This window comes from Euleptes europaea, chromosome 11 (assembly GCF_029931775.1).
Source record: "Euleptes europaea isolate rEulEur1 chromosome 11, rEulEur1.hap1, whole genome shotgun sequence".
Taxonomy (NCBI): domain Eukaryota; kingdom Metazoa; phylum Chordata; class Lepidosauria; order Squamata; family Sphaerodactylidae; genus Euleptes; species Euleptes europaea.
In genome coordinates this window covers 43,029,989-43,054,209 of record NC_079322.1, presented here as the reverse complement: position 1 = coordinate 43,054,209, position 24,221 = coordinate 43,029,989, and the positions used below count along the sequence as shown (strand labels likewise).

The following is a 24,221-nucleotide window of genomic DNA, read 5'->3' as shown; positions in this document are numbered from 1 at the left end:
AAAACACTACTGTGAACTTCCCCCAAAAGAAGTGTCAAAATTAGGATATTTTTAGACTAGGTACTAGAAGTAACCAACAGTTAATTTCCTGTAGAAAATTAAGAAATTTGAGAAGGCAATATGATGCAGAACAGGTTCTGGATTTGGACAAGGGCAAAATGCTTGGTCAGGGTGACAGTAGATTGAGATTACGGGTTAGATCCAGCCAGTTTTGCTACTCAATATTGCCCAGTTGTCTTCCCTTCTGCTGACCTCGTCCCTCATGGTTTTTGCCCATGCAGGTGCTGCTATCCTGGCCTGTTTTGGGATCAAAGAGGATCCCTCCTTCCTTTTTCACCAGTAGAATTGGTTGGATCCAACCCTGTATCTTTCCATAGGTCAATTCATGCTGTGTGCACCTGTGTGACGAAAGAGAAGAAAGAGACGATAAGGTTGCTAGCATCATTATGCTACTTTCTTGTGCTATATTTCATATGATTGCTTCACTACATTTGTAATTTAAGAAAATTAAAAGGACCACTGTCACCTTTGAAAGACTCTGCAAGCTCTGATTTTCTGGCAGTTTTAAATGAGAAATATACAGCAGATTTCACAGGCCTGTTTGTACTGCATTTCCCCGTTCAGCTATTTCCTAAGTTTGGGAGGCTTTAATTGGGGTTTCCTGCCCATGGAATGCAGAATGACATCCTGCAAAACCAGATCAGACTGGAACATTAGAGAAATGCTGCTGACTCAGAAGTATGTCAATGTTCTTTAGGGATTAAGCATTTTAAAAAACTGAAAATCAGAAAAGTGGTCTGCAGAGCTGACTAAGGATTTCTCAACTCAGCCAGATACTTCCCCATTTACATCACGCAGTTAGACAGGGATATTCAAACAATTTGCATACATGGGCGGAATAATGAATTGGGCAATTTTCTGATTACATCTTCTAATGGATGCATTGCTGTAGCGAAAGCAAAAGGGGAGAAAAAGGGAGAAAAATGGTGGCTTCTCATGAAAATTCCCCAATCTGCTTGTACCATGTGTCACTGAAGCAGAGGAACCAAGAACCTTGCCATGCAACAAGAGCAAAAAGTCCTGTTTCTTCATGCAAAAATGTTTTGAAGCATCTTACCAAGCTGATCAGTCATAAGCTAAGTGGTAATTACCCACTGTTACAACAAGTATGGTCCTGTGACTGAATGTATGATCCCGTAACCTAGCCCAAGGGGACTCCTTCCTGCAATGAGATGGCTAAGAAAATTACTTTGGGGCCTATTTCCCCCCTTTTCCCCTGCATCACTTCTATGTCTGGACACCAAATTAATCGTGTGTTAATAATTAATAATTGTGTGCCATCAAGGCCTAACCAACTCGCAGCGACCCCAGCACAATACTCTGACCTAGGGTTGCCATCCTCCAGGTGGGGCCTGGAGTTATGCCAGAATTACAACTGATCTCCAGTCTACCGAGATCAGTCCCCTGGAGAAAAAGCCAGCTTTGGAGGGCACACTCTATAGTATACCATAGATTCTAGAAGAAATCCCTCCACAGGCCCCACTCCCAAATCGCCAGGAATTTCCCAGGCTGGAGTTGGCAACTGTACTCTGATTATACATCCGGCTACCTATCGTGCATCATTACAAGAACCATGTATGTAAGCTCCCTTTCCAAATGTTGCAGAAGAATAACTAGAACAGGAAGCAGAATTCAGCCACGCATCCTTTTTGGCAATTGTGAAGAATAGGCAAAGTTCCTCTTGGTTTAATTATTGGACCTGGGAACTTTACCCACCAGTAGGGTGGCCAACCTCCAGGTATTAGCTGGAGATCTCCTGCTATTACAACTGATCTCCAGCCAATAGAGATTAGTTCACCTGGAGAAAATGGCCACTTTGGCAATTGAACTCTATGGCGTTGAAGTCCTTCTCCTCCCCAAACCCCGCCCTCCTCAGGCTCCACCCTAAAAACCTGCTGCATGTGGCAAAGAGGGACCTAGCAACCCTACCCACCAGAGATCTGTATTTCACTGTGGGTCAAGAGACCCCAATCTTGCCAAGAGTTGTTGATTTTCTTTCAATTCACTTTAGTCCCCAATTCAAACCTTAACATATAAACAAATCAGAAGGTGAAGTGAGTGCAGGTGTCACAGCCCTTTTATAACAAATTATGCAGCAGGCCCCAGTATACCCTCACATTACACAAAGAAACAGTAGGCCCATGTCCACCCAGGCAGCTTCATACTTCTGCAGAAACTGAGTAGGGCTATCCAATGTTCTCTGTCACAAGTTTATACTACTACTCAAAAGTGGTTTCGGACAACAGGGAGAAAAAATAAATAACTGGAAAAAATTATTTTTAAACTATAAAAAATTGATTTTTTAACTATATTCAAATTCTCTTTTACTTATACTAACACAGCTACCCCAGTGGAACTACTTAACATGTTGATGTTTCCATAAATACATATTACAGAATCACACTGTGGACTGCTAAAACCAGGGACAGTCTTAGTGATTCTGGGATCCTGGGCCAAAGCCCAGGGTGGGACCACGAATCACTTCCATCTAAGGTTGCCAACCTCCAGGTGGTGGTTGGAGATCTCCTGCTATTACAACTGATATCCAGGCAACACAGATCAGTTCCCCTAGAGAAAATGGCTGCTTTGGCAATTGGACTCTATGGCACTGAAGTCCCTCCCCTCCCCAAACCCCACTCTCCTCAGGCTCCACCCCCAAAATCTCCAGGTATTTCCCAATCCAGAGCTGGCAATCCTGCTTCCACCACCACCCATGCCAGGGCCAAGCAAGGGGTGGTCCTCCCCCCATGTCAGGTAGCCAGGAGCTATCACTGCCACTGGAAGCTAGCAGCCTGAGCCCCAGAAGGGGCCAGTATAAGCCGTGGCAGGAGCCTACTCTTCTTCTTCCCCCCTCCATGTAGGGTAGGGCTATGGGTTGTTGACCACCCCCAAGTCTGGGGCCCAGGGTAGCTGCCCCATTGCCCATTGGTTAAGACCTTCTTGGTGTCATGGCCCAGCGTGGGCTTAGCGTCAGCAAAGAGGACGAGGAGGCGGCCTGTGAAAGCAGGCCACAGCCGACTCCAGACGTCCAGCCAGAAGACCAAATGCAAATGCAGGCATACCCAGACACACAGCAGCCAGTTAGCTCAGAGGTCCCCCTTGACCTCAGGGCAGTGGATCAACCTCAGAGTCACAGTTCCCCAGGATCCTCGAAGATGCAGCACGCGTTTGGCTGCGCGTCAGCAAACACCGGTGGAGAGTGACGGAGTGATTGCAAGACCATGGCGGAGACATAGCCAGCACATTCCCAGGGTGTTGCACAAGAGCCTCTCGGGAAAGAGGGCCGGGCGTGGATGCAACAAGTTCGCTTCACGCTGACCTGGCCTACACCTGACGTTAGAACTCCTGGAATCCTGACTCACCTCGCAAATCTTTCTGGCTCCCTGTTTGACTCTGGCACTCCTGACCACGCTTATTCTAAACTCCTGGATGGCTCTGACTTAGAAAGAGAGACGCTGAAACCTGACGCCCGCTGCCGGCAGGCAGTTGTAACACTTGGCTAAAATGGTGAGATCTGGAGTTCATATGCATCTTTTGTAGAATTGAATTTTCACTGTATGTATCAAGGGTCAGTTGCCACTAATGGTTCTTGAATTGAGGGTGATGTCTAAAATGGGCTGGGACTCTCTTGCAGGTGGATAATGAGGCTCAAGCACCTGAACATCAAGTAGAGCTTCTGGGCCACTTTTCTCCCAGTGGCCGGAAAGGGAGAGGACAGAGCTGTTGCATTCCCTTCTACTACTCCTGTCCTTCACTCCATGGCACCGTTCATTCTCAGCAGCTCAGCTCACACCCAGGCACCACCAAGTGTGTGGGAGACAATGCCTGTGGCCTTCTGGATCCACAGTACCAATAGCCAGGTCCAAGTTAAGCCCCACCTGCAGCATTGCCAAGTCTTAGAAATTTGGCTTGCTTCTGGTTAGCAGCAGCACAGGAGGTGAAGGGCATAGCACATGCCTGTTGGATGTGAGGGTGATCTGGCTGCGACATCTGTCACCCCACTGATCGCCAGGGTTGATCTGGCTGATCTGGCTGGCTAGGCGGGAGTCCCCTACTTCCCTCACTGCTCCCGAAGCTGCACGCTTAGTCGAAGAGGACAACCATCCCAGATAGAAGGAGTGTACTGTTCTTAGGTCAAGGGTATATGATAGCTGCATATGCCCATTGCCCCCTGAAGCCAACTGAGCAGCACCCAGGTCTAAGCCGAGGCTTAGATGGCAGCACTGCACGCAAGGTCCCCGAAAGTATAGAGGTGGAGTCCATTTCAAACCACATCAGGTTTTGATGGTGTACACAAGCACGCGTAAGTTTCAAAGGAAAACACATCTGTGTTACAAACATCAGGATTATAGTGGGTAGAAAAGAAAGGTCTGATATGCTTGTATTAAAACCACAATGTGTAAAGTAGCCTGAGGATAAAACGGAGGAGGGTAGAACAATATTGTAAGCCACCTGGGGTTCCCATAAGGGAGAAAAGTGAGCCATGTCTACATAAATAAATGGTAGGTTTTTTTTGGGGGGTTGATATGCTGATTCAGCCTGATGCTGGCAAGCTCTCCAGGGTCCCTGGTAGCCCAGATCACAGACTACCACGGTCATCATGGGTTCAAAAAAGAAGTTGTGTCCCAAAACACAACAGTATTTGGTATCTCTTGCATGTGGTACTTTCTTCTACACATTCACAAGTATATTAAAACAGATACAGGTGAAACTACCATATGGATTCAGGTTCATAGTCACAGAAGGGTCTGTGGAGGGCTGGGCCCCTCAGAGAGATTCTAGAATTCTTCCCTGAAGTTCCGGCAGTCATTAAAAAAAAAAAAGATAGCCAAACTAAACAAGACAAGAGACCATGAATCTCAAGAGTAGGAGGTCTGGACACCTCCAGGTATTTTTGGATGACAGAGATTATGAAGACCCATTTCAATCCAGTTAGAACATAAGAAAAACCCTGCTGGATCAGACCAAGGCCCATCAAGTCCAGTAGTCTGTTCACACAGTGGCCAACCAGGTGCCCCCAGGAAGCCCCCAAACAAGACGACTGTAGCAGCACCATCCTGCCTGTGTTCCACAGCACCCAAGATAATAGGCATGCTCCTCTGATCCTGGAGAGAACAGGTATGCAGCATACCCCTTTCCTCCATGAACATGTTCACTCCCCTCTTAAAGCCTTCCATGTTGGCAGCCATCACCACATTTTGGGGCAGGGAGTTCCACAATTTAACTATGCGTTGTGTGAAAAAATACTTCCTTTTATCTGTTTTGAATCTCTCACCCTCCAGCTTTAGCAGATGACCCTGTGTTCTAGTATTATGGGAGAGGGAGAAAAAATTTCTCCCTGTCCACTCTCTCCAAACCATGCATAATTTTATAGACTTCTATCATGTCTCCCCTCAGCCGCCTTCTTTCCAAGCTAAAGAGCCCCAAGCGTTTTAACCGCTCCTCATAGGGCAGTTGCTCTAGTCCCCTCATCATTTTGGTTGCTCTTTTTTTTTTCCAAACTCAGTTTTGGGCCTGAGTTTGAAACTGAACCTGCCTTGGTCACCCTGATGGATGTCTTCTGCCAGAGGAGAGACTGGAGAAGTATGACCCCATCAATTATTTTGGATCTCTCAGTGCTGCTTTCAGGTTTTGCTTAAGAAGATGCTGGCAAGAGCCATTTGACTCGTTATTGATGGAAATATAAGGGAAAGCATGCAGGAGTAAATTGCTCTGCAAGAAACAAGCCTGCTCCTGCCTTTGCGGTCTTTTAACTGGACAAAGAAAGCAAAAATACTGGGAAGACTGACCAGCAACAGGTAGCTTTTTAAAAGTTTATCAAATTATTAATACTTAATGCAAAACTTTTAAGAACATGAAGCAAACTATATTTTTCGCCAGCTCTTTTGCACTGATTCACCACACACCCCTCTCGTGGTATTCCTAACCATCCATATTATAAAACACAATATGGTGGGTGTTCACTGATTGCTTCTATCTAGGCAAATAAAGTGCCTGGTCCTGTAACAGGTGAAATATGTATGGAAGGAGCCCAACATGTATCTGCGTTTTGCACACTGGGATCCTAGCACTTCCCTGTAGGACCCAAGGCAGGAAGGACTGGGACACCCAGTGGCAGGGGTGGTGGGCAGCTTTTGCCCCCAGCGTAAGATGTCCCCTAACTGCGAAGGTTTACTCTCCCCCTCCCCGACAGGGATAACGGAACCAGTCATTTAAATGAGAGAAAGAAAAGGGGTACAATTAGGGATATCACTGTACCAAGGGTTAATCCTGTTCGTATCCCAGTAACCCCAGTCATGAAAATACAAGCCTCCGGCTAGCCAGGGTGGAGTAGTGGTTAGAGTTCATTGGTTCTTGTAGGTTATCCGGGCTGTGCGACCGGGGTCTTGGTATTTTCTTTCCTGACGTTTCGCCAGCAGCTGTGGCAGGCATCTTCAGAGGAGTGACACTGAAGGACAGAGGAGTAACACTGAAGGACAGTGTCCACTCGCAGCAGACTCTCTCCGAGTAGGTCCCCACGGATTGTTGTGCCCGTGGAAAACTGACCTCTCGTTGCCTCTTGGCCGGAGCAGCGCGTCGCTCCACGGGGCTTCCCCCTTCGTCCTCCCCCACGCTGGCAGGAGACCCGGAGGAACCTCTCCCGCCGCGGGAGTGACGCAGAAGGGACGCCCTCCGCCCCGGGGGGGGGGGATCCCCCTTCGGGAAAGATTCGAATCGGCGGCCGGCGGGGGGCGTGGCCTCCCCGCCGCGTTTCCCAGCACCGCTGCCGACCCCGCCGCCTCCCGGCCAGTTCTTCAAACCCGCGACGGCTTTGGGTTTTCTCAACGCCGGACTTTCCCCCGGGCCGCGAACCCCGATCAGCCCCTGCCCCATAAATACCCGGCCGGAGATGGCCCGCCACAACGCAGCCTGCCCTCCAGCCGCCCCACTGCTCCGGCCAGAGAGACGAGGGGAGCCGACGCCGGGGGGGGAACCATGCCTGCCCTTGCGGGATGTGAGTGAGCTGCGCAAGGCGATGCCGCCGCCGCCGCCGCCTGCTGCTGCTCCCCGCCAGGGAGCGTCTGCCGTTTGGCCGCGCCGCGCCGCCGGCGGGGACCCGCCCCAGCGTCACCTTTTTGTCTCCCTCTTTCGCCGCCAGGCTGCCTGTGTGTCGCCGTCGCCCTCCCGCTGCTCCTCCGGGCCAGCGCCTCGCCGATCCCGGATGCCTCGGGGGAAGAGCAATTTAGCGAGGATCCCTCGCCCAGCGCTTCGCCGGCCAGGGACTTCCAGCTCTTGCAGAACTGCAAGCTTCTGGCCCTGGAGCTCCGCAGGAAGGCTTTCGCCTGCAAGGCAGAGGTGAGTCCGCCAGCAGGGGGCGCTCTGCCGGGGAGACTTGGGCCGGGGGTTGGGTGGAGCTTGCAACTTTTCCCCACGGGGGGGAAGGAGGCAATGGGTAGCCCAGGCTCCACAGCACCGAGAGCCCAAACAGCTGCTGGTCATGCCATTAAGGAAACGGTTCTGTCCTGGAGGGTCCGTGTGGCTGAGAGATAGGAAGGATCAGAGATCAGACACATTCAAGGGACGTAAGGACGGCCCTGCTGGATCAGACCAAGGCCCATCAAGTCCAGCAGTCTGTGCACACAGTGGCCAACCAGGTGCCTCTAGGAAGCCACAACAAGATGACTGCAGCAGCCCCATCCTGCCTGTGTGTCACAGCACCTAATATATTCGGCATGCTCCTCTGATCATGGAGAGAATAGGTATGCATCATGACTAGCATTTATTTCAGCTAGTAGCCATGAATACCCCTTCCCTCCATGAACATGTCCGCTCCCCTCTTAAAGCCTTCCAAGTTGGCAGCCATCACCACGTCCTGGGGCAGGGAGTTCCACAATTTAACCTCGGCAGCAAGGACCTTGGCATCAAGGGCAACAAGGACCTTGGCATCAAGGGCAACAAGGACCTTGGCATCAAGGGTGCCCTGCCTACAAAGAGAGAATACCAAAGACCCTGAGCCCAGAGAGAGAAAAGCAGACCTGGTGGGTGAACTTCTGTTATGATCACAGGTGAAAACAGACCAAACTATTGGGCCACACTGCCTGCATGCCTGGGAACGGGGTGCCTCCAATTTCAAGAGAGGTTTAATCCCTGCCACCCCCTGCAGTTTATGCTAATGAATATGGGTCCGCTATCTGCTGCTGCATTTCAGAGCAAGCAGTTGCTGAAAGTTATGCTTACCTAGGTTTCCTCTCATCAGAGTCTGGTTTGCATTCAAGGTGAACACTGCCTCAGGCCAGGAGACTTGTTTCTAGTTAGGCCCGACATGGGAGTTATCCTATTCCAGTGAAAAGGCTAGAAACATCATTCAGCACTTACATGGTCTTCAGCCTCGCAACATTTTCTAGGCTGCTGGAACGCTTCTATTCACAGCACAGAATGGAAAAGTAACCTTTGCAGAAGCAAGTATGGTACTTCAGATAAGAACAGCATTTCCTTGAGAAAAGCAATGATGTGTCTTTGGAAGTTGGTATTAGAAAATTGGGCCAAGCCTGTGCCATAAGAAAAGCATGACAGAAAATACAATGGATCTTTTGTAAACTTCGACAACAGTTATTTATACCATATAGCAATTATGTTTTTTAAAAAAACACCAAACACATTAAAGACTCTTTGATGGCTGAGGGCAGTGTCATCCATTACAGAACTGATAAAGGCCAATTTGGATATGGAAGTAATTAGTAGAACTTTGTTTTGAGATACTGATACATATTAAAAAGAAACCTGTTGTACACACCTGCAAATATACTTTCAGTGCCTCCATAGCCTGCTATCCTATCCCTCTGTATACCTTTTCCCCATTGGTGATCTGGAATTAGAGGCAATAATCTTACAACTAAAGGTAAACAGTGTTAGGTATTTTTACAGGGCTGTCATTCAGAAAGCTCACTCTTCTATAATGTCCTCATGTATTGTTCACACTTTAGAGTATGCATTATTTTCACTCCCCTCCCCTTTTCCTATTCAGAATTATATTCATATGGCTTCCTTAAGGAAGCAATATTTTTTTAAAAAATCACGTTGGCTGTTCTACCCCTGTTTTTAAAATTTATTGACTTTATCTATAGTCTGCCTTTCTCACTGAGATTCAAGGCAGATAATAGTGTAAATCAAATAGCATGAGACATCTAACAAACAATGCAGTAGGGCGAGGATCACAACAATTAGAAACAATGCAAAATGAAAAGTATCAGACATACCCAGTCATAAACAATGCAAAAAAGGAATTACAAAAGAAGGAAACAGTGCAGTAAGAGCAAGGTAATGCATACAATAAGCAGTGGAACAGAATGCAATCTTTTTCCCTATAGGGCATGTACCACTAATACACTCTTCATGACATGGATTAGCCAGTCATTTCCCCCCACACACACACAAATTGGGCCAACCCTTTTTTATTTATTTAGGCTCAATGTTTTGCGATATCTGTTGCGCAGTGACTAAAACTGGCTTCCATGTGGTGGTTGTAGTAAATGCTCCTGCCCCTAGAATGAACAGATCAGGAATTAAAACACATGAAGGAACAAACTGAAGGAACAGTTCTGATTAATGTGATCAATGTAATCTGTTCTCATATCTGCCATCCAGGGATACTATTGTACCATTGAGGTTTGCACACATACTGCTGTGAATTTTTCTCTCCCCATGCCCTTCTTTCCAAAGAGATAATCAGTATAGTAAACTTGAATAATTGTCACCCAAGGTAAACATCACTTGGTAATAACGATTTAGTAAGAAAGTTATAATCTCCTACTAGGTCCCAGGTTCAATCCCTGGCATCTATATCAGGTAGTAGGTGGTGTGAAAGACCACTAGTGAGACCCGGGAGAGCTACGGTCAGTCAGAGGATAGACGCCGCAGACCTTGATAGACCAATGGTTAAGATTCCAGTAGAAGGCAGCTTCATGTGTTCACATGAGACAGTTCTTGTAGCTGTTTGGATCTTACCATGTGCAGTGGGGGGGGGGGCAAAATCCTTCCCCCTTGCTCTTACCACCAGTAAAATAAGATGAACTCTGAAATCTGATCCACAAGCAGAAGAACAGATTATGTTGCTCACCTTCTCTGTACTAGACCTCCAGCTGAACCACCAGGCGTTCAGTAGAAGCTTTCCAGTGCTAACTGGGGGTATGGAAGGGAAGCTGTGCTTAGTGCCAACCAATCCTAAATCTATTTTCTATATGCATTTCAATTTTAATTCAAACCAAGCCTACCATTGATATGCTGATCAGGGTGGCTGCAGTTGTCGAAAGACCACAGGAGAAACCACGACCCAGCGAGAACTGATGAAGAGTTTTACCATTACATATAATGTACATTGGTAATTCTACAGCTTAGAATATAATCATATTGAAGTGTTCATGTAATAAAGGTTCTATGGGTTTTTTCTCCTCCCACTATAGCTATGCAAGGAGCAAACAATATGTAAAAACAACACAGAAATACCTCGGAATAATCTCTGCTTTCCAAAGCTCACGGTGGAAGATGGATGCCCCCCACATAGATTCGACAAGGCAAGAAAATAATTATTTACCATATGATATAACTATGTATGCTTTGTTTACCATCTGACTAACACATGTAACTTAATAGTTTTGCTCATGTAGTCAGCCAACCAATCTTAAACACAAACCCAGCAGTCCATTGGTGCAAGGATCATGGATCTTTGCCACATTCTCCTCTCTCCCAGAAGTATCTTCTGACTCTGGGCAAGCGATTCCTTGGATTTATTTTATTTACCTCATTTATAGCCTGCCTTTCTTGCTGAGACTCAAGGCAAACTGGGGACCTACACAGCTAATTGGGGACCTACACAGTCCATGTGGGTTGGGGAACAAAGGAAGAAGTGGGCAAAATTGCTCCCTTTCCCCCCATCCACAAGTGTCAGTTCCGCTGATACATGTGTTGTTAGTCCAGGCAAGTTCTGTGTTCTTGGTAATCAATTTTCCTGGGACTGCTGAGAGGAGGGGAATTCAAGGAAGAGCCGCTGCCATCAGCCGCTTCTGCTGAAGCATAGCTGAATGGATCATGCTTACGCTGAATTTGTTTCAATGCACAGTCAACTCATTAATGGATATAATGAGAGAAAAGCTTTTGTTGAATAACCTTCACTTATTCTCTCAATTTAGGAGAGGTGCTTAAGAGGAATTTCAAGTGGCCTTTATGCATACCAGGCTTTCTTGGAATATATAGAAGAAACTTTTACTAGTAAAGAACAAGAAGCTGCATTTATATGGATGAGAACAAAGCACCTGGCTAATACCTTGAAGTCAATGGTAAGTCCCATTTACACTGAATCACGCATGCCTCTACTCCTTCTTAATAACTTCTAGTATTTATGCTCTGGATATTTAGTTTATGGTGTTTTTTTTGTTGCTGATTGTTTTATTTATTTTAGTTTGTGCTTCTTGCTTTTGTTTGATCCGAGCTTCTGTTGCTAGTATGAATACTGTTTTGATGTTTTTAAGAATGCATTATGCTTATTGTTGTTGCTTCTGTCTGAATGTTTATTTTTTACTATCAAAAACTATATGTGTGATTGATAGACAAAAAATAAATCTGGTTTCATTGTTCCCCCCTAGCTGTATGATTAGGAACCAGTTATATTTTTTCCTGTACAGAAAATTCTTGCATTAGTCTTTTAAAATATAATTACATATAGTAAATGCAAACATATTAGAGGTCAAAATTTAATCTTGGTCATGGAACAGTTAAATTACTACTATTTCCCCAAGTGAGAAAAAGCTTGATATTAAACAACAGCTTCATTAATAATGTTCTCTACAGCAGAAAGCATTTACTTACCTTCAAATGTCCTGAGCCAGCTACCCACAAATAACTCAGAGTTCAAAAGTTGGGTGCAAGGCATGTGAGCTATATATGGCCAGCATTCAACACATTTTTGATACACAACCATGTTCTGAAAAATGTTTAAATGTGAAGTATGATTAAAACTTCCGCATTGTTAAAAACGATTATCCTCTAATAGCTGATTTGTACGTCATACAGGGCTTCACTGAGGGCAGAGCAAGGTAGGAAGAATCAAAATCGACACACAAAAGTAGACAACAAACTTTAAATGACTCTTACAGCAGATGCCGCCACTAAATAAGGTCTTCATTCAGAGTAAATTGCCATGGCAGGCAGATCTCCGGTGTCCACACTACTGGGAAACATGGTCCAGACAAATAGCTTACTGTAACTGAGGACCATTAGAAAGTAAGCCCTTTTGGCTGGGTGTCCCAGCTTGGTGTAGTGGTTAGAGTGCCAGACAAGGATCTGGGAGACCCAGGTTTGAATCCCCACTCTGCCATGGAAGCCCGTTGGGTGACCTTGGGCCAGCCACCACACTTTCAGCCTAATGTACCTCACAGGGTTGTCGTGAGGATAAAATGGAAGAGAGCAGAATGATGTAAGCCACTTTGGGTCCCCTTTGGGGAGAAAGGTAGGGTATAAACAAAGTAAATAAATAAATGTTTGTAAGCCGTCATGGTGGTTTTCTTAGCTTGATAATACTTTGTGTGTGAAATGCTGTGATGTAGCATAAGCAAGTGGTAGTGATTGGCTTTCAAAGACATTCCCTCCATTGTCAGCATTCACTGAAATCCTCCCCATACCTCAGCTGTACATACTAAACCACCTCTTATTTAAAGAATATTCAGATTCAGTTAAAATAAAAGTAAACTACATAGGCAGATGGGATAGAACAGAATCAATCCATTTGGAAACAGGAAACGATCCCCCCCCCCAAAAAAAGTGGAAATTGAACACTTTTTAACAAAACCTCGTACATTTTTCAAAATGGGCAACCTTATTGCAACACGAAACTCCCACAAGAAATGGGACTGTGGTTAAATCTTTTTGACTGCGGTCCCTTTCTCCCCCACCTATCCATATTCCTAGAAACCATTACACATATTGACACATGCTCATCAGCAGAGGTCACCATGCATAGCTGGGAATTCACCAGTCCTTGTTCAGCTGTTGCGTCATCCATACTGACGGAACAGGGAATGGGGTAAAGGACCCTAAAGACCAATTTGTGTACCAATTGCAAAAGTTGTTGTGTACGACTTAAGCCTGAGTTAAGAAGAGAACTGGGTGAGAAAGAAATTTGTATGCCCAACTGTGCCCAGTTTGGATTTAGGATGAGATGATAGCCAGGAAGACTGCAGACATATCTATATGTTTAGATTATCTATGAAGAGTATGGGTGTATGGAAGATACAAAACTAATGGCATATGGAAAATTACTCCATCCCGTGGTAGAGATTAGCATATTCTGAATGGATGAGTGTTTAAAATGCAGTAACCTACAGGATAGGGTGGTGCAGAATTAAAATAAATGCAGAGTATGGCAAAGATGGAAGAATTACCAGCTATCATCATCTTGATCGCAAATAAGTACAATCCAATTGTTTGGCCAAGAAGACTATCACTTACATGTTTTATTTTTCCCTCCCTTAACAGATGGACACTCCAGATACAGTAACCATACCTAATCTGTTCACTAAGGAAGCTCTTTCTACGCAGCTACGAGTGCAGACTGGATGGAACAGGAATGTTATCCACTACCTCATACTTCAAGATTATATTTCATTTATGGAGAAAACTGTAAGGGCTATTCGTGCCCTATGAGAGGATGAGAATCTGAATGCTTTAACTCAGGTGCATAAATATTCACATAATCTGCAAAGAAGCAGATACCATAGTTGTTCTCCTTTGAGAACTGAGCATATTAACCTAGTATTCTTCTTGAATATGTTTATATTTAAAATATTTATTCAATTTAAGTAAATATTTATATTTTTGAGAGTTACAAGCTGTTTTAAAAGGGAAGATCTACAATATTTTAATTTTGGATTAGTATTGCACAGATTTCAGTATTCACTGAACATATGACTTGAAAGGTTTGGGTGTTATGTCTAAATTATGTTTTGAATTTTATGAGAAGCTTTATTTAATATATATATATGTATATGAAATACAGATTTTTAATAAACATTAGTTTTATACAACTTCATTCTCTTGCACTTTTAATATATGAAATTTTATGTCACCTGCATATTAGATTCACTCTAGATTCTCATTTCTTTTACTAGAACAAACTATTGTTCAAGCCAAAAATGATGTAGAAAAATTTTAAAAATATAATATAGGGGAAGAATATTGACTACTCAATGAAGCTGCTTAAGTGTAGTCTTACTTAAGAAACATCTGGAGTTCTAGTGTAAATAAGAATACTTAGGCAGCAATCCTAAGCACTTTCATCTAAGTACCCAGGGGGACTTGTTTCAAGGAAAACATGCACAGCAATTCTCAAACTTTAGCAACCCAAGGACATCTATTATCATTTGTACAGAACATCTCAGGGCCAAACTAAATGTGACGGTGTCTTTGTAGCCACCATGAGGCTGCTGCCATTTTAAAATGCACGAGGGCCCATGCAGCATAGCACTAGTTTCTCCCCGTGCTTTTCAAGTGCCAAAAGAGCCATGAGGGGCAGGGACAAGACCACACTGCAAGCTGTCAGGATCAGGCCCTCGTGGTATTTTAAAATGGTAGTGGCATCACAGTGGTGCCTACCATGTACTGGAGAGCCCCTTATAATAAAGAGTGCTGCTGCAAATTAAGCATGCCTCACAGAGGCTGTTGTCTTCTAGAGTTCTTAAAACAATAATGAGAATCAGATCAGCTACACTTTTAAAAACACATTTAAGTACTTGTACTGTCTGTGCATGGTCTACAAGGTCAGGTGTCAAATGGTTGCTGATTCTATAGGTCTGCAACTCAAAAGGCCAACTTCTAATCAATCTCACCTCTTGGTTGGAAGCAGCTTTTGCACTAGACAGCAAAGACCTCCTTTATTGGTTAAGTACATCTAGCCACAGACAAGCTGAACAAGGGTGGCAAAGGTACATAAAAATTTAGAGCTGCTCATAGGAATAGAAAAGAACAGTGTCACACAAACAGGGACCACAGCTCAGCAGTAGAGCAGCTGCTTGGCATGCACGAAGTCCCAGGTTCAATCCCTGGCATCTCCCATTAAAAGGATCAGGAAGTAGATGATGTGAACGACCTCTGCTTGAATATCTGGAGAACCACTGGCACTCAAAGTAGACAATACTGACCTTGACGGACCAGTGGTCTGATGCAGTATAAGGCAGCTTCATGTGTTCAAAAGCTGAACTTTTGGTATTCAACTGAAAATTGCTATTGGTTATTATTGTCTGTAGATGCACGGTTGTCTCTCTATATATGGCTAAATCCTTTGCATTGAAAAAGAGGGTGAAAACCAGTTCATTTTTATACCTGATGTAACTATGATGACTCAATTAGGACTACCTCCTTCAGGCTACTCAGTGAACTAGGGCTATGTTGCTGGATCCCAGTAACTGAACAATAAGTTTTCTGTGGGGAGTGGTGGCAGCTCTGTCTGTTGCTGCACTTTGAAAGAGAAGGAAATTCCATCCACTTCCCCTGAGGTAATGAATCTCTGCCCATATTCCTAGAAAACAGAGAGCTCCATTTTTATTTTAGCCAGATAGATGTGAGAAGGCTCAACCTCTGTCCTTATAGGGGCTCACATGGACCCCCTAGAGTACTCACAGAATCCAATTTGGGAAACTCTTCCCTATGTTTTAGATGGTCATAACGTTTACCATGGTGTCTTCTTGGATACTAGAATGTGTGCAAGGTGTTTTCAGCAAATGTTACATTAACTAACATTACTGATCATGACAACTTTTTCTGTATCATTGCTGAAGATATGATGTTGTCTGCGGCATGCTCCATAGATGCCTGCTAGATGAAGAGTAAGCAGCCTAGAATTTAATAATTACGGTATATAAGGAAGGCAGAAACAATTAAATCCCTTGATTCTGAAACAATGGGAAATGGGAGTCACTGTATGTCATAAGTTGGAAAAACAGAATTTCCTCAACAATGATTTGAGACAAAATATTTATTCTAACAGTAGAAAATGAAAGTGGGACACAAATAAATTAGATTGACAGAAATTCCATGGTGTTGTAAGCATTTTCTATGATGTCTGGGAAGTGCTGGCCAGTGGCAAAGCTCAACAAATGGAATGTACGCATCTTCAGCAACTTTATTTGTTCAGAGGATACTTCCAGAATATAATGGTTAAATCCTTCATCCCCAAAGCAAACTAAGAGAGAAGGAGGGAGAAAAAGAGGAACAAGGTCAGATCTCCAAGATGTTATAAGCAGCAAAATAGCTCTTTCAAAACACCAAAGAGTACAACTAACTTACTCTGCTGTGGAAGTTCCCAATATGGACACAACCACACAAACAACCTGGGTATGAATGTTACATCATTAAAACAAGACTAAAAGTTCAATCGTGCCAGTGGACTTTCAAGAATGCCTAGGCAAAGCACAGATAAGGATTTCTAGCCCAAAATGTCTCACTACCTTTTACAGAATAATATCTTCGTAGTCTATCCCATTTTATAACATATTTTTCAGTTTAAAGGAAGCCAAATGCAGCAAATGCAGTACCTAGTCTCAAAAGGTATGTATTAAAAATTCCTCAGTTTATAAAGGAGGGATACAGAAGACAACTTGCTTCCCCAAGAACAGTCTTAATCATTCAATTTTCCAGAAATATTTTGCCATCATACCGGTACCCATTTTGTACTAGGTATGAGGTGAATCCAAACATGTTAGCAAGATCAATGTTAGAGCTCACTAAAAAAAAAATTTTTAACATCACTGGGAAAACATCTACTTGAGTGTAAGATTCTGGAACACTGAACTTATCACACAGAATTTTCATCCACTGTTATCGTAAGCTAAATGCTGTTAGTATAATGGGAAAAGAGAGGGATGTTTTGCTACAGGTGGGCTCAAGGGGAGCAACCACAACTTCGAGTCAATTGCCTCCATACTTCCAGTTAGCCCCAACCTGTTTTTTCTTGGGGGGGATTTCATACTTGCTACTAAAGCTATAGACAGCATGGAATGAGTACTCTACTCATTCTAGAAAACCAGAACACATGTAATGGAAGCTTGCCCCCATCCTGCTTTCTGCTTCTGAGAACTGCACGGAGGCTAGTTTTCCTCTCAGGAGGAAGGAAAGAGATGGCCAGACGTACTCATGCCTACATATTCTGTGATAGGGAGGACCCCTTATATTACATACCCTCAGCAGAAAGCCATAGATTGTAAGGGGTCCTTCCCTACCACAAAATATGCAGAAATGGGTATGCCCCTTTTTCTTCCCACAGTGACCAACAATATCACAAAAATATCCCCTCCTTCCTTCTCTATCTTGTTTTCTTCTTGAAGTTACTAGGGTGACAATTCAAATGACTTCAGTACTATGAATTTCTGAGATACAATAAACCAATGTTTTGACACAGAGTTCAATAGCACATATCCGTCCAGATATAGCAGTCCAAGCCAGTAGTAGTGGCAATTTCAACCTCCAAGATGTTATACAACAGTAGTTACTATAGTTAAAATCTTACTGAAGAAATCAGTGTTTGTGATCATTTTATTACATGAAGCTGACTTAGTTATCATGCACTTGAGAGACGGGTATAGATTCTCAACTGTCTTATGTTTCATATTCATGCAATGAATGGTTCCTTTTTCATAAGCAGCACTGAGTTGTGAATTGAACATCTCACATATGCAAAACTTTCAGGAATATGATAAAACATAAGATCAAATTTAATTAATCACACAGATTTTTTAAAAGGAAATAATGGCATTTAATGTGACACTTTAATTACAGGGTTATAAATAACACTCAGAAAACAAACAGAGTGTAGAGTATTCAATGATTCGTTTTAATAAAACATCAGCTCTCCTGAGCATCTATAAAAAAAAGCACCACAAGTGGAAGCAAAAATTATGGATAGGTTCATGAGTAATAACAAGGGAAATGTCCTGAGAAAATTATTGCTTATATTCTCTGTTAATTCTAAAAAGTGAAATAACTATCACATTAGAGTTTCATCATAACAAAATAACTTTTTGCTATCTGTTTGCAGAATTTTTTAAATGACTTTTAACATATTTTACAATTATTGGCCTTGGCAGTCTTTTTTTTTTTTTTTTAAAGCAACATCACAACATATAGTTACATTCCTGGAGGTTAATTACTTGCTCGCTGCTAAAAATGTGCAACCCCCTCCTCTGCTCACCTCAGATTCCAGCTCAAACAAGCTAAGGTTTTTGAGGATAAAGAGACAAAAGGCTTCTTTTATTACAGCTGAAATCAAACTCATAAGGAACTCAAAACACCATGGCACAGCTGATAGTGATGTCAGGAACACCATGGGATTCCAAGTACTCAACTGAATTTCCCCTCTCCCAACAAGATGCATCTGTCCTGATAATGTGGTGACAAAATGAGGTAACAGAGAAAAGAAAATACTTCCAGGGACTTCCCTCTGTTCTTTCCCCCTTTTCTTCACCCCCCCTCCCCCAAATGCATTCTGGGAATTATAGTGCCCAATAAGCCTGCCTTTAACCAAGTCATATATTTTGGAAAGCCAGTTCCCAGAATGCCCTACAATTGCCAAAATACACTGCTTTGGAAGGGGCAGGAGAAAAAGGAGGTGCCTGGTAGAATCTAGGAATGAATTAATTCTCAAGCATTTTGAGAAGGATAATACCCAGAATATGCTGAAAGGAAGAAGAGAAGGGAGCTGCTGAAAGTATTTTCCCTCCTAACAGCTGCCTCATTTCCCCACTATATCATTACCAGAGCCGAAAAGGTGGGGTGGAGAGGGAATTCTTTTTTGGCTCAGCTTTACCGCTTGAGAGGAATTTGGCAACTATGAGTCTCACCTCATTTTGAAGGTGGATTTTCCAAGCCCAAAGCATATAAACTGTCAAGATCTCTACTCACTGCTCTGTAACAGCTGGAAAACTATGCCACTGTTTCACTCTGAAGATCTGTTATTTTTCTCCATTCTATTTAATGGTCCAACCAATTCAGTTTAGTAAGCTGCCGCCTCTTCAACCTCATTTTCTGCCTCCTTGCCATGCAAGCAATGGGACTGCTTCTAGCTGGTGGCCTCCCATTGTCATTTTTGGCCTGTCATCACGTGGGAACACTTTCCCTTTCAGACAAGGTAGGGCACCATCTGCCTATAGGGTATACACCTATTAAGTTTAGATTAGGTTAATTGTTTTAATTGTACATTTCAACTTTATACTATATGGTTTTATTTGTATATTTTAACTTTATAGTATATGTGTGTGTATTATATGGTGTTAGTCGCCCTGAGCCTGGCTTTGCCGGGAAAGGGAGGGGTATAAATCAACCACATAAAAATAAATTCCAACTCTCCTAAAACATGAATTTTTCTTATTTTCCACAACCAATCCTTTATTAGCAGCATCAGACAACAAAATGAGGCATGAGATCTGTATGATGTTTATGTATTCAAACCAAAAATAAAGAACTTTTAAAAATGAACTTGGATGCGTGTCAGTCCTTAAATCATTGCTAGGATTACCAGTTCTATATTTATAAAAAGTTAGTGAAACAGACAAGTGCCAACAGAAAGACTAATTCACTTCTAGTAATCATGTTTTCCCGCCCTTCTTTCCCTCCCTGATTATGCGTAAGTATTAAGAGATGAACACATACCTTAGAAGGGATGGTTCAGGCATTCCAGGATCTGCACCTCTCTTAAAGCCTGAAGGCATAAAAATAATATGTCAATTTATGTCCTTGTTGTCTTACATAATACAGAATATTTATAGATGGTATTCATACACACATTTGTACACTGATGATTAACCACATCAAAATACAACATTACAACTTAGTGAAATGCAACATCCCCCACTATTTCCCCCCACAGACTGGTAATCTGTTAAAGTGCAGAGGCCCATCCCACTTGTTGCTTGGAAATATGCTTAAGATAGCCCATGTCTGCTGCCGTGGGGGCTTATATGGGAACAAAGGATACATTTCTAAAGTACCATCTGACATCCAACTAATCATTCCTTCATGGCAAGGTATCAGTTGGTCACCAAGCCCATCACGTCCAGCAAGAAGCAGGCTCAGCTCTTGCTAGTAAAAGATTGGGTGACTAGTGCTTCTCAAGCAGCAATAATAAGCTGAGACTGTTTCCTTAATGAATCAAATAAATTATTGACCAGTGCAATGAAAATCGATCTTATGAATGACACTCTAAGGCAAGAACATTGTGTCGCAGACATTTGGCAGCACCACTGATACACTTATCCTGAAAGCTGCCTTGTTCACAAAGCAACACAAAGAGGAAGTCAGATTGCTAACAAAAATTTCCTCTACCAGTAGTCATGTGAAAATACAGGGAATAGAAGTTCTTTGCTAAATGAATCCACCAAGACCTGGGAAAACCCCCGTGACAAACCCTTTGAAATTCTGCCACCAGTGTCAGGAAGCTTGGTAACTTCAAGCACCAAGTAAACTTCCTTCCACCAAAAATGAAAGAACGCTCCTGTTGAATGAGCAGCTTTAATCATTTTAACCAATGTGTTGTGTCAGTGTGTTTGGCTGTTCATATATTTGTTGCACAAAAATTGAAGAAAAACTTATTGTGGATAACCCACTTCAATAAGCCCTGAGAATATAACGCTTCATTTGGCTTTTACTCCTCCTCTCCTATTTCAGCCACACGCAAATGGGCATATGCCTAGCTTAAACATAAATTATACTGTGTCAGTAATACTATATAAATAATAAAAATAGGTTTGCTCTTAAACAGGTTCTTTCACTCCTCCAGGGAAATATTTTCAACACCTCCGACAGTACTCCTTTGAAAAGGATATCTCAAAGGCATCCTAAACAATGTATTTTAAACATGATGGGTTTTGTTAAAAATCTGACAAGAGAATTCTAATTCTGCAAGAAATGACAAAATTCTGACCTTTTGGAACAGGTAAATTAGGAGCTATTTTAGAGTCCTAGAAGATAAATAATAGAATTTGACAAAAAGAAATCCACAGGAAAAGTCCATTTCTCTTTCCCTGGAATCATGTGATGAGTCAATTGGATGGTTTAAAAATAACAATGAGGGCTCCTCTAACTTGGAAGCCTCACTGAACTTTGCAAGAAACTTATTTCAGATTAAATATGCATATGATGGGCTCAAACAGGCTCTGTTGGTGATGTAATTTGTGGGAGCATAAAAGAGAAATTGACTGACAGTATTTCTGTTTATGGAACCTTGGGGCAGAGGCTTTCCCATGCTTTCCCCCCCTTACTAGTTCACTACATGAATACACAGGATATACGAAGAACTTTTTGAAAAGTCTACTGCAGAACTAGCTCTGACGGCAAATACAGTCATCAACCTAGAGAGGGGTTTTAGCATTTGCACAAATGCTGCAGGAGCACATCCACTGTAAGAGATGCCCAAAACAAGTGTTCCAAGTTAAACGTCTCATCCAAAGAATTAGCCTTGATCTACACACGAAGCAAAGTGAGGTTGTTAGAAACTAACCCAGTATCACGGACTGCATCACTTCAGGTGGTTTTGATCGCTTCCTTGCATTAAAAAAGCTGACTGAAAGTAAGATGTCAGTAAATGATGGAGAAATGTCTAGCTCACTCCTTGGCTATACTAATTTTTGCCAGGACTCCAGATTAGAAGCACTGGAGCAGTGAAAAGGAGGAAGCCCCGTGGGCCATGAAGCTCATAGGGTGATCTTGGGCCAATTACTCTCTCTCAGCCTAATCTGCCTCACAGGATTGTTGTGAAGATACAATAGAGAAGAGAATGATATACAGTACCCTGAGCTCCTTGGGAGTTAGGGTGGAATATAAAAATGTTATATGCATACATTTAGACTGAGATGGAGGTAAGGAGAAAAGGCATGACATTGTTAGAATATCAGTCTAGGATCTTGGAGACCCAGGTCTGAACCTCCCTCTATCCCTCGCCGGGTGACCTTGGGTTAGGGCACTTTCACACAGCCCAGATAATGCACTTTCAATCCACTTTCATTGCACCTTAACGATCGTTTGCACGTGGATTTTGCCAGTTGACACAGTAAAATCCACCTTCAAAGTGGATTGAAAGTGCATTATTTGGGCTGTGTGAAAGTGCCCTGGTCCAACCAACCTCAGAACAGAGTTCTGTTGTGAATATGAAGTCGAAGAGGCAAGACCGATTTTGCAAGCTACTTTTTGCCCCCATTGGGGAGAAAGCTGTACAGTTAAATAAGGGAGGGGTGCGTGCAAGCCAACAGGGTAGGGTTGCCAGGTTCCTCTTCGCGACCGGCAGGAGGTTTGGGGGGCGGAGCCTGAGGAGGGCAAGGTTTGGGGAGGGACTTCAATACCATAGAGTCCAATTGCCAAAGCGGCCATTTTCTCCAGGTGGACTGATTTCTATCGGCTGGAGATCAGTTGTAATAGCAGGAGATCTCCAGCACAACTCCTCGTCTCTGTAGAGCTTTTTGCTTGGATAGACTGAATGCTAACCCTTCTATGGTAATGAATATGCCATACTCAGACAGGATCTGCCCTTGCTCTTCTGGCTCTATTGACTCATTAGCCCATGCCCTTTTGGAATGCTGCTTTTACGAGCAACTTCAATCGCACTATATTTCCCCCCTTTTAATATACAAAGCCAATGCCTCTGTGACTGACATAATGCCTTTTTTTACTAAGAGACAGGGACCCCAAGGCTACATTGTCAGTGGCAAGGTTTGTTTCAATCCTGATATCCCTCCAACACTAGGTATATGCTGCTCAAGGTCAATTGATCAAGGAGCTTCTAAGGGATAAAAGGAAAGGAGATCTCCAGCTGGTACCTGGAGGTTGGCAACCCTACAACGGCGGCTACCGCGGCAGCAAGGGGCAGAGGGAAATCTCCCACGTGACCCTTCAAGCTGCCCCCGCCGAGTGGCGCCCCCTCCGTTCGCTGCGTCACAATGGCCCACCGCGTGCGTCAGGCAGTTAGCGAGGAGCCAACGGCTCTCCGGCCTCAGTCGCTCCCCCCGCTCGGCGGAGGCGAGACCTCCTCCGTCCCAAGCGGGCCTGGCCGAAGTTCGCCTTCTCTACCTCAGCACTGACCTAGATAAAGCACGACGGGGATGAAGCCCCACCGGATAGCGAACTGCCCGCCTTGGAAGAGGTGCTGCAGCCGCTGCTTCGCCTCTTTGCTCAGCTTCGGCATGGCGACGGCGGTTCAAACCCTGAGGCAGGCGGAAACGGGAAGGGAAAGGCCTTTCGTCGCGTTCTTCACCGCCACTTCCTGTCTAAAAAAAAAAATATCTCGACGGGGTTTCCACGCTGGACTGCCAGCGTAGCCCTCGGAGCGCTTTCGCCATAGAGATGACAAACGAGACACACACCCCCAGCACCCATAGAGAATTAGAGGCGAGGGCTGGTTTCGACCTTTACCGGAAGTCGGAGATACGCGTCGCTCTAGCCTCTCTCCACGAAGCTTGGAGAGATCCCGGAACCTAGTATTTGCATAAAAGGGGGCGGGGAGAGAGCAGGTAGAAACCTCTAGAGCAGGAGTCAAAGCCTGGTGTCACATCTCCCTGAAACCCGGGCCCTACAAATGCTCGTTATGTAGTCCTCCTAGAGCCCCTAGGAGTACATGCTTGTGGGTCGTCACACTTGAGCTACAATTCGGCCTAACGTCTTTAAATACACGGAAGGGGTCACCCCACACATTAGTCCTATGTGTGTGTGTGTGGGTAAGGTGCCGTCAAGTTGCAGCAGACTTACGGCGACCCCTTTTGGGGGGTTTTCATGGCAAGAGACTAACAGAGGTGGTTTGCCAGTGCCTTCCTCTGCGCAGCAACCGCTTTAAGACTTGGATCTGCCGTTACGGCTTTATATGTTTGTTCTCCTTCAAGGCAAAATCATGTTTTCCCACTTGTAGTATAGTAGAATAGAGTACCCAGCTTGCTGGAGGTAAAGGGAAGATGACTGGGGAAGGCACTGGCAAACCACCCTGTAAACAAAAGTCTGCCTAGGAAACGTCGGGATGTGACGTCTCCCCACTGGGCAGGAATGACCCGGTGCTTGCACAGGGGACCTTTACCTTTTTGCTATAGTATTCCCCATTACTATGCAGCTGTCTTACGGCAACCCAATGTAGGGTTTTCAAAGCAAGAGATATTCAGAGATTGTTT

At 43.9% G+C, this 24,221-nt stretch overlaps 1 protein-coding gene and 1 long non-coding RNA gene across 2 annotated transcripts; one reads left to right on the top strand and one right to left on the bottom strand.

The window, feature by feature from the left end:
- The first annotated feature begins 3,353 nt into the window (after positions 1–3,353).
- IL6 (interleukin 6) lies at positions 3,354–13,734 on the top strand. Its single transcript, XM_056857083.1, has 6 exons — positions 3,354–3,548; positions 4,238–4,304; positions 7,199–7,395; positions 10,500–10,610; positions 11,226–11,372; positions 13,567–13,734. The coding sequence occupies exons 1-6, from the start codon at positions 3,354–3,356 to the stop codon at positions 13,732–13,734; spliced, it is 885 nt and encodes a 294-aa protein (XP_056713061.1).
- Positions 13,735–16,205: 2,471 nt separating this feature from the next.
- LOC130484745 (uncharacterized) lies at positions 16,206–23,268 on the bottom strand. The gene is made up of 3 exons (XR_008933695.1): positions 23,181–23,268; positions 19,729–19,777; positions 16,206–16,267 (listed from the first exon to the last, which is right to left on the bottom strand). It is a non-coding gene; the product is annotated as an uncharacterized LOC130484745 (long non-coding RNA).
- Between the last annotated feature and the right edge of the window lie 953 nt (positions 23,269–24,221).